The following is a 16,570-nucleotide window of genomic DNA, read 5'->3' on the forward strand; positions in this document are numbered from 1 at the left end:
AGTAAATAACATTTTGGCTTCAGTTTTTTCATACATTTGGTAAGCCATCTAGTGGATAATTGTAGTATTGCAGAATGCAGATCAACATTAAAATTCATCAGGAACACGTTTTTTAGGCAAATGTTATCTCTTAATTGACAAGATAACTCGTCAATGGTGAGAAAGAGGAAGGGACTATTAAGATATTTGAATGATTTGAATGATAACTTGTATAATTGTAATTCAAGTTTTTTTTATAGTGATGCACGGTGGTAGGATGAATGGGGCTAGTTGTCACAGGAGGTAGTTAGCACATTTTCTCAAGTGTTTCAAACTCTTTTATTTTATTATAATTTAATTTGTAAATTAAATTTTTATATTTTGCAGCTCTGGGTGAAAAAAAACACACAATAAAACCATAATGACATTTACTTTGACATTGTTTTAAAGTATATCAACAAATAACATACAATAATTCAGTACAGTGTATTGTGTACAAATATTTTTGTCATTTAATGTAATTATCTAATTTATATTTTTAATAATTTATTTGCTTATTAAAAATATAATTAAACCAGTGCTGGGCATAGATGAATCTAGATTAATCTCATACAAAATAAAAGTATTTTTTTGCATAACATATAAGTTTTTGCTGTGTGTAATTATTATGTATATATAAATACACACACATTCATGTATGTATTTAAGAAACATTTACATGTGTATATATATTATTTATATTTTTATATATTCTATATTCTATATAAATAAAAAACAATATAATAATAAAAAAATTCTTAAATGTATATGTATGTGTTTGTGTTGAAATATACATAATATTTACACACAGCACAAACTCATATAGTATGCAAAACATTACTTTTATTTTGTATGAGATTAATCTAGATTAATCTATGCCCAGCCCTAAATGAAACATATAGCCTGTAAATCATAATACATTATATATTGAGGATATATATATTCCTATAAGTTAATAATGATGTTTTTCATAAAAAAATTGTAGCCTACATTTAGAATTGTCACAGACAATGGTTTGCTATTTTTTGTTTTTTAGCTAATTGTTTTGCATTTCACAATTTGTTTAATAATGTGCCCCACTTTAACTGAGGCATGTGTTCATCCAACCACATACTTTTTTTCACTGCAAAAACTTACCATGTAAAATATTCACAATTGTGTAAAAAAATTCTGCTCATTCTGGTATACACACGCTCGCTCCTTTCTTAACATTAATATTAAAAGGTTGTTTAGAAAACCAAGTTAACTTACTTGCCTTCTAGTGCCTCCAAACTCATTAATAAACAACAACCGTGAGAAGCGCTGTGACTTCTTTAATCTCTGACCCGTCCACAGCCCCCAGTTATGTGTAATTATACATGATATCACATTTTACTTTGTTAGCGAGGCCATAAACACCATTTAACCCTGAAGGCATCGAGAGAGATGCACCCAAGCATCTCCAAGTGAGTTGTGCGGAGGTATTCGACTGCATCTGGAAAATATCACAGCAAAGGCCTTCACACCTTTACAGACAGACACATTCGCAGAGCAACGCTGATGTCAAAGATGTTTGAGCCTGGGGGAGTTTGGTGCGTGGTTGGTAGGCTGATCTTTACTTTTTACCCTTAATGAACTTATCTCGAGCTTTAGATAACTATTTTAACAAGGCAGCTCAGGTTAACCAAAGGTCTGAGAAGTGCAGTAGAAAATTTGCCCTTCAGTGACAAACACATGGACTCTCATCCCTCATTTGCATTCACAACGGCATTTCAGCCCGACTCACTTTACCACAAGCAGGTGCTCCTGAAACCCCTCCCACTGTTTACATAATACTGCTTATAAAGGCTATTACGAACTCAATTCTCACGATAAATTCGAAGTACGGAGCGGCTGTGACTCGACATGCAGAGAAGCAAATTGGATCTCTATTCAGACGTGCAGTTTGCACTGTAAAGCCAGGGAGCAGCTGAGGGCTGTCGCACATTTTCCCCCCTTTCCATATCCAATCGCCACCAGCTGCGGTTACAGCCACGTGCCTCTGATCGGGCATGATTGTGTTCTGCGCTTTGTGTGTTGTTTGCTAACTGTGGGTAATGGCTGTTTTTCTGCCTGCGTGCCATTGTGTGCAGGTATTGTGGTGTATCTGACCTCCGTGGCGAAGCGTCTCTTCAGTCTCTCAATCAAGGCAGTATTCTGGAAGTACGTTGCCAAGGCAACAGTGCAGATGACTTAGATCTGTTAAATGCTTGGGCTTGAACTGACCAAATGTATGAGACATAATGCTAAAGTAAGACATCTTTAGATGCTGATTGAAAGTGTTTGACAAGTGTTAATAATGCAAGTGAAAAAGATTTAGTATTGGATTGTAAGATGTAAATGCAAACCTGCTTCCATAATACTAGCTAGGGAGATGGGGTTGGTTGCTAGGGTGTTGTTATGTACATTCTTAGATGCAAGCCTTTGTCATTTATATTTATGTATTTGACAGATGCTTTTATGCAAAGTGAACTTCTTTTACTGGTTTTGTGGTACAGCATCACACTTGTATGGTCTGGTTTTGTGGTTCAGGGTCATATTTTTGTAAAACAGCTTAATGTTCCAATGTACCGTGTGCGGAACACTACATTATTTGACAGAAAACAAAAAGCTAAACATGTCACTTATCTCTGTAAAGATGAGATTATTGTGATTCAAATGACGTACGATCCTTTTAAGATACAATAGATATCAAAAGATATCAACACAGTCGGTACAAGTGACGCACCCGACCGACGTTTTTTTAACTAATCCGCCCGCAACTCGGACCGCAAAATTTATTTTTACCCAACCAGCTTCCTGTCATTGTTTAAACTAGTTTATTGGCATCTTTATTTCAAATGACCCAAACGACTACGATGCGAATATCATAAAAAATATTTTTGGATGAATTGTAACCACTGGTAACCGTGAGTGACCGCAGGCACTGGCTCATTTTGGATCAACCCACGCATCACTGGTAGGTACAATTAGTGTTCCTTTTAGGCCTTTTTCGGGAATGATAAGAACACAATGTCTTGAAATATTAATAATAAAAACTCTTCTTTGTTTTGGGTAATATTCTACCCTATAGCTCAGCATTGTGATGCTACCGTATCATTACGGGGTGTATCGGTACACCCCAGAAGCCTGGAGAATAGTCTGTTATTTATATGTACGCGATAGCCATGTATAGCTTATTTGACGCGTATGTGTACACAGACGTTCGACACATACGCATTGCGACGAAATGCAATGCATCTACTTGGCAACATATCACAATCTCCTGTACAGTACGCACGCACTCTTCTAATGACGAAAATCGTACGCATAAAAAATGGATCATACTTTGGCCTTAAGCCAGAGCAAAACCTCAGGGATCCTTTCTTAAGCAGAAACTAATAATAACAATTTTAAGAAGTGAGATAGATGCTTCTCGTTGCTCCTCATTCTTTGATCTCATGTTCAGGCTCGCACTGATGTAAACTCATCTAAAGCTCAAACCGCAGTTCTTCTTTCATGGATCAAAGGATTTCTCAGAAGCATGTGTCAGTGAAGCTAATTAAGACAAACAAAGACTCGAGCACAGCATGTAAATTAACTCAAATTCAGGTTTTGAACCATTAGCCAGTAGATAAAACCTGCACCTCCCTAAACCTATTGCAGGTAATGTTCTTCTCACAGTGGTAAAGCTGATGGGTGCACAGATAACTAAAGGTTATTTCATTGTGGGGATTTTGCTGAGAAAGACACATTTCTGCTTCAGCATCTTTTAGTAGTCTTAACACTATCTTTTCAGACTCTATCCATGAACTGTCCTTTGAAGTATAATAATTGAAATTAGATAAATATAGATGAAAGATGAATGGAAACATGAAATAAAATACCCAGATCCCACCCCTAAACCTAAGCCTGCTGTTATAAATTCATGCATTTAGCTTTCATCCAAAGCAACTCATTTTATTATTATCAGGCTCCCCGAGAATCAAACCCATGATCGTGGCATAACAGGATGTGAATATTTCCATCTCTAAAATTTGATTGGTCATTGGTAGTGATGATCCTGTAAAGTGCCCAAATCACTTTTTACCCAAAATAAATATATATATTTATATTTTTTTAAGACCCGACCCGAGACAAACCAGAATTAGACCCAAGTCCAACCCAATGGCAATTTTTTTAACACGACTGGACCCAAATGTAAATGGCACCGACATGTGTGCAGTCTCCAGCCCAACACACACACGTCAGACATAATGAAACCCTGGTGGCCTTGCAACCAATTTGGCCCACTGCTTCATTTACCTCCATTTGTTATCTGACGACGACACCAAGGTAACCGCTAAAATGTGCATTTAAAATTGATTGACAGGTCCTGCTCAATGAAAATTAACACACCGCCAGCCACACAATGTCGCAAACGCTCTTGGCAAACAAAGGAGGGGTTGGAAAAGGCCTCAATGCACACACGTGAGATAGTTTGGGTCTTTTCAAGTCCGTTCTGCAAAAACACATTTATTTAAATGACCCAAGGCTGCTAATATTATACCTGACTCGTATGAGAGGCACAAAAGAAACTTTTAGAAGTTTTCGGACCTCTGGTTTTCGGATTTAAGTGGACCCAGTAAGACCTCTAGCTCAGTTTTAAAGGTCATGTTCTTTTTGATCCCATTTTTCAAACTTTAGTTAGTGTGTAATGTTGCTGTTAGAGCATAAATAATACCTGCAAAATGATAAAGGTCAAAGTTCACTGCCAGGTGATAAATTTTCTTTAACAGAAGTCCCCTTTCCAAACAGAAAACGTCCGGTTTGGACTACAGCCCTCTACTTCCCGATTGAATGACGTCAATAAAACAGTTTTTCACTAAACCTTTAGACCCAAAAACTGCTCGGGGTCTTGGGTCGGACCTCTGGTTTACGGATCTAAGTGGACCCAGTAAGACCTCTAGCTCAGTTTTTAAAGCAATGTGTTAGCATCACAAACGGTCATGGGTTCAAACTTTGCACAATCACTGAAAAGGTCCTTAAAAATACTACCCAACTATTAGTTGAAAAATGAATTCTGGAATAAAATTATTTGAAACATATTTCAACACAAATATGAAACATATTTTCATCTTTATGGATTTTTGAGAGTGTTGAAAGGCTGTGGTGGTGAGTTCCTGTGCTCTAAATCTCCTGCAAGTATACAGTAGCTCAGCACTGTTATGACTTACTGCATCACTGAACAGGAATGACACTGTCATCAATCATATTAACACTGGACCCACGAATCCCGACCAAAAAACGCACCCCCAAGGTTTTACGCAATCAGCATTAATTACATAATTATCCACATCATTAAAATGGCCAATATCATAACTGGTTTTCAAGGTGTGTGCCACTGATACTGCAAAATGGCTTCTAAAAAGGCTAATAGTTGACCCAAAAAATGAACATTTTCCAAAACAAATGCGGAGCGGCACAAAACACAAAAACAAACATGAAAATGTACGGTAGTCTGTTTTCATGGCTGCTGTCATAAGGGAATAACAAGCGATAAAGGAGGTTGTGTTCCCCAAAAGAGAAAAGTCACATGGGTTCGGAACAACACAACATGTTTATACATAAAAATAGATAAAACAATTAACCCTTTGTTATCCACATACCGTAGTGCTTTAAACTCACCTTGAACGATGATGTGAACGGACGTGGTTCGAGGTCTGCTGACTGTCTGCACTGCGCATGTGTACTGGCCCTCATCCATCAAGTCCACATCTGTAATCTTGATGGTGAACTCGGCCTGGTTCAGAACGACCAAGCTCACCCTGGGGTCTACGGACCACTTATCTTCTCCAGCGTACAGTATACTTGATCTGTTCAGCCATGCCGTGTGTGTCACGAAGTCCCCTTGTGAGCAACTGCAAAGGAAGCAAATGTTTTATTATGGTCAGATTTGCCAAAAGAAAGAAAATTCACTAATATGCAGATGATTTTGAGATTAAATAGAGAGCAGTTTTGCATACGTCTCAAGTAGGGGTGAACGGGTCAAAAACCGATGCGGGGTTAGTTGTAACATGGACTGTTTACATTGTTGCACAGGACTGAGGGAAATGTATAATGTTTTTCCAGAGAGTTATTGATGAACGAGTGTTTTGGTGGCATGTAAGTAAATTTTTTCATCATATGATTTTTCAGTTTCTAAGTTGGGTGTGTAAGATACCAAATACAATGCTATGTCATATTAATCAGTGTCTTGTTGACTAAAACATAGCATCGTTTTGAAAAATGTCTGCAGTTCTTAGCAACTTTTTTGGTAGGTTTGAAAATATTCTTACCCAGCAGGGTTAGTTGTAACGCTGTGTTACAACTAACCCCTCAGCACTTACGATATGAAAACAGCTAACAGTAATTCTTGCCGTTGTTTTAAATAGGCACACAAGAATGATTGCTGGCTGCCAACAAAAAAATGCGCCTTTCTTATCAAAAAAATGTGTCTATATATATATATATATATATATATATATATATATATATATATATATATATATATATATATATATATATAGACTATATATATTCATATGTTTAATATTGATTGAATGAGGTCATTTAAAATCATAATAAAAATTAAGTGCTAAAATCAGACTTTGGTTTTCAGTATCTCAGAATTAGATTTTGAGACTTTAGTATGGTTTTTAAAGACTGGGTCACATATAAATGTTTTTTGTTTTATAATTGTGCTGCTTTTTCTCACATATTTAGACATTTGTATCCATTTATAATTGAACTTTTGTTAGAAAAGGGCTGGATGAATGAAAACAGTGTGGATACCTGTCTATTATAGACATATATATATAAACAATATCCACTTCAAATATATAGACAAAATAGTATTGAAATATTTTCCTGCAAAATTAATTTTCAGTAAGTGTTACAACTTACCCCCTGCCTGTTACAATGAACCCCACCAATGGGGTAAGTTGTAACATTTGCACTTCTGTCAAGTTTGGTGTAATTGTCCAAGAATGATAAGTACTAGAAACAAACTTCAAATGTTCATTTGTAGCAGAGATGTGTGTGTTGCTTGTGTTAAAATAGCATTAATCAAACTCAAATATTTTTAATGATTGAGCCAAAACCATAAAGCGTTAGATTGTGCCCCGCTCTCCCATATTTATCCTGAAAAAAGACCCAGAAATCTCACAAATGTCTCCATTGGAGTTTCAGAAGATATCTAAACAATCTCACAAACTCAGCTCATGTCTGCAAATTCAATATTGTTAAAGATTTCGATATGAACTTAAAACCTTTTTTATCCAATTTACCCAAATCCAGATCATTTCAGATATACAATCTACAGTACATAAATTTACCAGCTCCATATTCTTAATGTATATTATTAACAATAATCTCATTGTTTCTCTTAAGCATTAAATCTCCTCAGTTATAAAAAATGAAACCTCTGAGCAATAACATTTTCCTCTGGGTTTACACGTCCCATGTGACTCTTACCGTATGTTTTGCAAAAGATGTTCCCAGTGGATTTTTTTCAGTTTATCCATTTGTGACCAAAACACCACGATCCATCAATTAAAATGAATTCACATTTTCATTAACATTCATTCATTGCTCCTTTTCAAATATTCCCTCCGGTACTGTACATCGGAGGGCCGCCAGCCGGAAGAGCGAGACATAAACTAGTGCGAACGTATTCCCTAGATATCAAGCAAAGAAAAGCCACACAGCTAGACATCGATCAAATCCCACCAACCTTCAGCAGATTCAGTTTAATAAATTCAGTGACCCACCCTGATAATATTCAAAGCTAAACTGGGTAAAGGAGTATTAAAGTACTTTAAAGACAATGCCATCTCTCCTTATTACGGATACAGTAGAATTAGATGCTAATTACTTACAGGCCTTCTATAAATGAAGACATGCTGTGTCTAATTGCAGATATGCCAGTTAGCAGCGGAGGCCAAATTTGGTCCTTTTCGTATACTGTAAGGCTATTAAAACAAAATGCAATCATGCGCTTAATTGATTACTTGCCTGATTAACCATTCAATAAAATCCAGGGGAAATTTTCACGCAATCTTTGTTTTATCTCCGATAGCATCGTTGCCCGAAAATCTTTGGCACACTTTGGAATAACAGTCATTCGGTGCCTATTAAGGCTCATTACGGGCATAATTCCTTACAAGACGACTGCGTTGAACTACTTTTGCTTCTAGAAGGCACTGGAGAGCTACTGTATGATGTGAAAGTACTTTGTGTCTTTTTCCTCAGGTACTGAGGTACAAGTCGTGGAGTGGAAACTGCGGTAGTGGCCCCCACCTCCTCTTATAATGGACTAAATGAGAACGGTGGAGATCAGTGAAGAGATCGAGCTTTTCCCAGTGGATGAGTTCATAACACACTGCAGGGCATCCAACACAGAATTATTAAACCCAACCCCCTCTGCCACGTCTATCTTTTGCTCATTTTTTTTAAAAGTGAAGCATGTCCTTTATTCTCCTGGTGTCACCAGAATGCAAACAATATTGTGCTATTGGTCAATAAAAAAGGGTGACCATATGTGCCATTCTTCCCGGACGCATCCCGTCCAGGATTTCGGTGCGTCTTCCGGAAGTCGTATTTGTTGACCGCATACGCCATTCAGTTCAAAACATAAGAATCGTAGTTTCATTCTTACCTTAAAATGTAACGGTTGCTTTTCTGTAATAATAATAATCGACAAATACGACTTCCAGAAGACGAACACAAAATCCTGGACGGGATGCGTCCGGGAAGAATGGCACGTATGGTCACCCTAAAATAAAAGTGACGAGCCTCGCCCCAGAATCATGCTGTTGGCTGTGCAAACTGCATTTAGTATAGTGTGGGCGGATTTGCATAATTTAAGGGGTGCTAAAACAACAAAGTCTGTGGAAATGGTTAATTTGCATCCGTGTTTACACTTTCTGAGAAAATCAATAAGAATCAACTTGACTGTGAAAGGATAAAGTATTTATCCGAGTGTGGAATAAACCTGCAAATTTCAGCTTAATTTATTTATTGATATCCAGGCTCTGGCCTAAAAATGCACTGGCGAATCAAGCATTCATATATTCAAAAAACAAAAAAACATCTTCCAAGGTGTCTATAACAAGCTCAGAGTCACCCAATACAGCGACGTGCTAGTTTGTGTGTAACGCCGAAGTTTCCGACCAAGGTAACAAAGTGCACTCAAGGGCATTCGGAGTTGGCTGGAATAATGGGAAAACCGCAAACCCAATACAGCTGTTGCACAGGTAATTGAACAAAACCTCAGATGCAACACAGTTTATGGGATCAAAGAGCAAAGCTCTCGCTCATTCGTCATTTAGACACGGATGATATGGTAAATAATACGGGAGGGAGAGCGACGGTGTTGGCGGTTGTATGCACGCTGCATGCACACTGCATGTATGCATGGGTGCAGCTTTAACTTTAAGGCCACTGAAGCACTGTTTGTTAAACTCTCGTATTGAATTATTATCCATAAAAGCATGCATTATAATAAACACTGGGACCCATCCAATCAGACTTAACCTTGAGCACTCAGAGCCTTTAGGAAACCGGCAGCGTCGCGTCGGCAGGCACTGGAGCTTGTCTGAGCCGCATGTTCGTCCCTGCACACTGAATCAGCACAATGCAACAAATACATAAATTAATAAATAACTCTGCCTTATTCCCTTATCAGAGAAGAGCAGACAGCAAACCAATTTAATCCAAATAAAGTGTCTACCCTTTCAGTGCAATGAAAAGCATCCAAGGGCGGGGAAAATTAGGCAGCCGACATAAACAACCACAGCCCCCATTTTTTTATTGCATGACATCTGAATACGTGCGCTTTATGAAAAACACAAGAGATGTTTTGCATCATCATCATCATCATGGATTGTATGACTACTCTCATTCCAGCATGCATAACATGGTTACTTTTTAATGCATTGTTATAAAGCCCTATTTACAGGTGTATTTTTATTTTATTTGTAAAAATTAGATGTTTGTTGATGCATTCTGTGTATCAAAAGCAAACAGCACACAATATTTTAGCCGGGCGTGCATCAAGTATACTCCACTGTACTTGTGAAGGACAAAAATATATCGGGTATCAGACCAAGTGCGCTTTTGAAAGTAAATCTTACCTCAGACCCCTCCGGCTGCCTTGTGACATGAACAAGAGAGGGCATTCATTATTAATTTACTTTGGAGTACGGGATTGACTTGGCATCGAAAGTCTACTGAGAAAAAAGCTGTAATATATAACACTGGATTACCTCCAAATAAAATGAACGTCGTCGAGTTAAGAGTACAGCTGTGAGAACATTGCTAAGACAAGGACAGTAAGGATGTATTGATTTTTTGTAACATCATGGGGCGATAGTAAGGCATGGAGTTTGAGATGGGGTGAATACACTGTCAACACACAGGATTGTTTTTTTTTCTCATGTACAACATTGGATACGTTGCGCTCCTAAGAGTCTTGAGCAAGTACACTCTTTCTGCCTCCCTCTTTTTAATTTCGGAATTTCGAGTGCTGACTCACAACTCGTTCTCGGCGCATAAAGGGTGATAGAGTATTTAATTCATTTTAAAATCTGTAAGCACACAAAGTCCGATTTTAATTAAATCAATTATTTCATTAGCAAACTTGACAGCTCTGAAAAACATGATGATGAGGACCCAAGGATCTCCGTTTTAACTTAAGTAAGACCGATAGGTTTTAAAGAGCGAGTACTCCATTATGTGTTTCAACTTCATAGTTGAAACAGGTTCAGGTACAACATAAGGCATCGGTTAGATGCCTCTTACCACAGAACCTCATGTGGCGAGGGTTGCGTTACTATGGAGATCTCTCAGACTCTTTCCTGGTCTGTGAGGTGAAAGAACTTTGCAGTGCACTTAAAAATTCTTTCTTGCTTCTGGATAAAAGTACATAATGCTTTGTAAAACGTCGACTTCTAAAGTTTCACTTTTTGCGCAAAACATTCGACATTTCAGTGCACTTCAATTCTTAAATGACTATTGTTAAAAAGAAGACAGCCTTATGTAAGGGGAGTCAGGAATATCTTTCTTAAAAAATGTATTTTGAAATATGGCCATGTAAAAATGATGAATGATTATGTTGAATAAAACCTTGAATAACATTACCAATGGATCTCAAGGAAAATGAAATGATCAAAAGAATGCAATGCATTGACGTGTATTCTGTACACTGAAGCACTATAGTTACCATACATGTTTCATGCAGCGTTTCTTTCTGAATAAGCAAAATGAACTAAAGGTCTGCATTCCAGGTGAAATATAGTTAATCTTTCACCTTACATTTGAGATAAGACACCTGTTTAGCTATTTCTGTGCTTCTAAAGGTTAATGTGTTTGGATGGTGCATGGCTAATTCCTATCCCGTATAAGGTTGGTTTAATGATATTTCATGCATTCTGACTTATGAACACAATTAAAGAGTTGTATTTCTCAAATTCGCAGTTGAGCGAGTATTTCTGGGCCGAACTCATTTCCTACAACTTTCTGAAAGAGGTTTTTTCGAACTTGGTTAAATGTTACGTATCATGCACCCCTTATTCCTTTTAAGAGCACTTCCTCCGGAGAAGCACGCCCACACATCAATCATAGTGAGAGTGAAAATTATCATCATTAGCATTGTTCCTTCGAGTAGAAGTCATTGCATGTGACAACTTTGTTATATCAAGAATCAACGGCGAAAGTGTGTCTTTGGAAGTAAAGAAAAGAAAACCTTATTGAGCTTTTCAAATAACCCTTAAGACAAAAGTGGATCCAGTAATTGCAAATGTGTTCATGTTTGTTACCTGCATTTCCGAGACGACTGCTTTATGAACAAGGCCCAGTTTGATGCCGGATTTGCCAAAAAGTGATAGAGCCGTCCCAATGTTAAAGGGACAACCCACCTTTGGAAAATATGCTAATTTTCCTGCTCCCCCAGAGTTAAACATTTGATTCTTACCGTTTTGGAATCCATTCAGCCGATCTCTGGGTCTGGCACTACCACTTTTAGCATAGCTTAGCATTAGGGATGTCCCGATCCGATCACGTGATCGGAAATCGGCCCCGATCACGTGGTTTCAGACTCGATCGGAATCGGACGTTACCTTCCGATCAGGACTCGGATACATATGCAGGGTTTTAATTGGGCCAGCACACATACTGAAGGTCTCGCTCTGCTCTGCGCCAGTGTACGCGCTGCGCTGGTGCGTGTGAACTGACGTGAATAATGACGTGTTTTTATTCATAGGCTTCAAACACTCGTGCATGCGGTGCATCCACAACAAAACCGGGTTTTTACCGCTCATTTAAACGACGCGTCGATCGTTTTTGTCACTATGTGCTCAGTTAATCTACATCAGTACGCAGCTCCGTGTCTCACTCAGAACCTCAAGAACGCGCATTCGCGCAGGAGGATCACATTACACATTGTAGAGATGAGAGATAGAGAGAGAGGTAAGAATGGTGCACACGTCGAAAAAACTTAATAAAAGTCTAGAAACAAAGTATTAAAGTATGTATAGCCATGTCAATCATCTTATTACAATATGTTAACTAGATAACTGGATACAACTTATTGTATAGTTTAATAAAATGGTGTATTTTGATTATACAAATCAATTACGACCTAACTAGTGATTGACATGTGCAACAAATGCATATAGTGTCAGACTCATAGATGTGCATAATTTAAAGTTCAGGTTTTAAAGTTTGGGTCAACCTGTGGCAAAGCTTTAAAGCTGAAAGTTATAAAATCCTGTCAGAGGTCCAAAATGTCTTTGAAACACACCAGTGGCTTTGCTGTCATCAGGAAAAAACATGTTACCCCTCGAACCTTCCCTCCTAACAGAGCATCCCCACAAAACAAACCCCAATTTAACCCCTGAACATATATACTATATTCTCTCTTTTTTTTTAACACATCTATAGTTATGTGCTGGCACAGAGTTAGACCCTTTTGACTCCACACAGAAACAGCAACGTGTGCGGCATGACATAAGGAGCATCCTGGATCTGTTTTTTTGCTCTTCTTTATTCTTTTTTTAATGTATTATAGAAGTATCGGATCGGGACTGGTTATCGGCAGATACTCAAAATCAAATGACTCGGACTCGAGAGCAAAAAAACCTGATCGGGACATCCCTACTTAGCATAATTCATTGAATCTGATTAGACCATTAGCATCGCGCTAAAAAATAACCAAAGAGTTTCAATATTTTTCCTATTTAAAATGTGACTCTTCTGTAGTTACTTCGTGTACTAAGACCGACGGAAAATTAAAGTTGCAATTTTCTAGGCAGATATGGCTAGGAACTATACTCTTATTCTGGCATAATAATCAAGGACTTTGCTGCTGTAACAAGGCTGCAGCAGGCGTAGTGATATTAGATATTACACAGTGCCCGAAAATAGTCTCCTTGGTTACTTTCAATAGCAGGGGACTATTTTCAGGTGCTGTTTAATATCATTGCACCTGCTGCAGCCATGTTACAGCAGCGAAGTCCTTGATTATTACGCCAGATTGTGAGTATAGTTCCTACCCATATCTGCCTAGAAAATCACAACTTTTAATTTTCCGGCAGACTTAGTACACGACGTAACTACAGAAGAGTCACATTTTAAATAGGAAAAATATCCAAACTCTTTGGTTATTTTTTAGCGCGATGCTAATAGTCTAATCAGATTCAATGGATTATGCTAAGCTACCCTAAAAGTGGTATCGCCAGACCTGGAGATCAGCTGAATTGATTCCAAAACTGTAAAAATCAAATGTTTAACTCTAGGGGAGCTGAAAAATGTGCATATTTTCAAAAAAAGTGGAGTGTCTTTTGAAAAGACCCCGTTCAGGAGTTGGAACCACAGGTGGTAAGTAAATAAAAATCTAAAAAAGTGTTTGCAAACGGAGCATATATGTGCATATTATGTAAACAACACGAACATATAGCTGTGCTGTACTCGTAACTCTTTATCTCCTCCCACTGTACACTTCCAAGAGTTTAGCCTTTTTCGGAAAAAAAATGGAAAGGATAAATCTGACAACACAAAAGACTTTTTGGACATATGAAGGATGAAACTGTGTGTCTTTTGTGATTTTTAATATTCAGAAACCAATATGAGCAATTCACAAGTTGATTCCACCCAAAAGTGTAACGTTTGTTGCTCTGTGGCATCGGATCCACTTTTGTCCACCCAATGGCAGTCACTCATTATTTTCGCACCTCAATCTAACGCCATTTATTTGCTTCCAGCTATATTAATAGCAAGACTTATCTGTAAATAGCACAATTGTGCTGCGTATGTGGCACATAATAAAGCAAGATTCTGTGCGAAGTATTCATCTGGGTAAGAGTCCCAGATTTAAAATCCAGCACACGCCACACAGTCTCAGAGGGCACGTGCTATCTGTGTACTTCTGTTCTCCCTGGGCTTTGAAACAGCCATTGGAACAACTGTTAAGGGAATTGGAGCCCTTCTCCCATCTATCTGTGCTGGGTAAAAACAATTGGTATTGTCCAGACTCACCGCCGTGACCGTTTGCAGTGCAAACACACACCCAATTTCTATCTTGTTGCCTGAGATGTGTCCTTCTCCATCTCTCCTCGTCACTCACATCGCGACGAAAGCAATACGAGAGGCTACACTATTTGATATGATTTTCTGCGCTCGTGATACTGGGGTTGATGTGATGGCATTCGGGCTGAACCGACCTGAGCGGAGCAAATTACCTCTCCGCCGCTCTATCGCACACGCAAGGCCGAACAGCCACCGGCATCACGCCGGCCTCCGTCATCATTCACGTCCAGCAGATGTTTACGAGCAGGTGCAGATGAGCTTGATTTAGTGGCACGTGATGAAGTATGGACAAACTCTCATGCACGTGTCTATGCGATTAACACTAATTGAAGAAGTGATTACTACAACTTCATCAACGACAAGCAACAGATCTAAACATAAAAACAAGCAATTGTGCTGCAACTATTTCGTCACCTCATTACAGTCTGCAGAACCAAAAACAAGCAAAACCTACGGCTGTGCAATTAATGTACAAAGAAATTGGCATTCGTTTTCGCTTTGGTAAAAACAAAGTGTGACCGGTTTTGGTGCGTGTTCATGCTGATCTGAAGTCAGCGAAGCTTCACAACACACGCCGGAGGATTACAGCTTAGCTGAAAATCACCTTGTCTTCTGAAGTGGTGTCTCCCAAATGAAGGTGCCCTTTGCAAATAATACCCATTAGACTTTCAAAGTCATCCAGTCTCGGCTGAAGAGGGTGACAGTGCTTGGATTTGCATGTACTTTCTCCTTTACGCAGTACCTGAGTCGCTAAGATGAACCAGGACAGTCATTAGGGAATATCTGACAATTAACATTCAGCTCACTTCGTACCTCATATATAGCGACATGCCGAGCTTTTTTCTTCCTCACTTGAGGTTTTCAGGTGAGGTCTTTTTATTTTGGCCTGAATGCACAAATTTTACACATTGAACATCAAACTTGCTTTTTATACAAGATATGACATATTCATGCCAACATTGTGATTTGTTCAAGAAAAACAGAGTAAGGGGCGGCTCACACAGAACGCGGTTATGAAAGTGGAATTTGCCTTTTTTGAATTGTTCTCAATGGACAGTTTTTGTGATACGTTTTTTTTTGTGATCAAAACTTTTATTATTTTTCAAATAACAAAATAATACAGACATACAAAGTTAAATAGTTAAAATAATATAAAGGGAGGGGGGAGCAACAGACACAATAGCAATACTTCACAGTTTAAAGTCAGAGTGAAAAGTAGAAAAATTAAAGAGATAAACAAATAATGAAAGAAAATCTAAAGAGAAAAACAAATAATGCATCTCTACACGTTCTTGCAGGAGCACTCTGAGCAGCTACGTTTTTTTCATTGTCCAATCAAATGCTGATATGCTAATATGACAGTTAACAGCAAACCAAAGTTACAAGAGCGCTCACGCTTCAATATTTGATTGACAGGACAGCTGCCTCGGTGGTTCCCTGGCAATATAAAAAACGCAGCACATTGCTCTTTTCTAAAGTCAATTAAATAAAAGCAGTGCTGTCCATTTTCAAGCGTTTAAAATGCGTTTGGTGCACTGATCTATATAAATGACTGGATTGCGCACAGAACGCTCAACGTAACAGCGTGAGGTGAAGCCAGCGCAGAGTTTGAGTGGCCATCTTGGTATTCCCAACCGGCAGAGGGCGTCATTGACTTACATTCAAAATCATGATCAAGATTCACCCGGTTTACAGCGTATCAGTCACACAAAATTAATTTTTAGGATATGTGTACGTAAATGAATTCCGGTGTTATTTGCAATGTTTATGTTTTAATCGGGCAGTGTCTGCTGCATTCATTCTGTTAATGACACGGGTATAAATAAAGTTTTTTGACATTCAGCTATACACGGTCAGCGTTTATTTCTCTGAATAAGTTAAGGTAACTTGTAAATTATTGAATGCACATACAATACAAAGCATGATTATTTATTTAGATTGCAGAATGAGA

General features: G+C 38.2%; 1 protein-coding gene across 4 annotated transcripts in view; it reads right to left on the bottom strand.

Moving 5' to 3' along the window:
* Positions 1-16,570, bottom strand: part of ntm (neurotrimin) — a 358,155-nt gene that overhangs the window by 43,648 nt on the left and 297,937 nt on the right. For all 4 annotated transcript variants that reach the window (XM_065259412.2, XM_065259420.1, XM_065259409.2 and 1 more), the window contains one exon: positions 5,683-5,915. In XM_065259412.2, coding sequence (XP_065115484.1) covers positions 5,683-5,915 — 233 coding nt within the window. The remainder of the gene's footprint in view (positions 1-5,682; positions 5,916-16,570) is intronic.

This window comes from Paramisgurnus dabryanus, chromosome 10 (genome assembly GCF_030506205.2).
Source record: "Paramisgurnus dabryanus chromosome 10, PD_genome_1.1, whole genome shotgun sequence".
Taxonomy (NCBI): Eukaryota; Metazoa; Chordata; class Actinopteri; order Cypriniformes; family Cobitidae; genus Paramisgurnus; species Paramisgurnus dabryanus.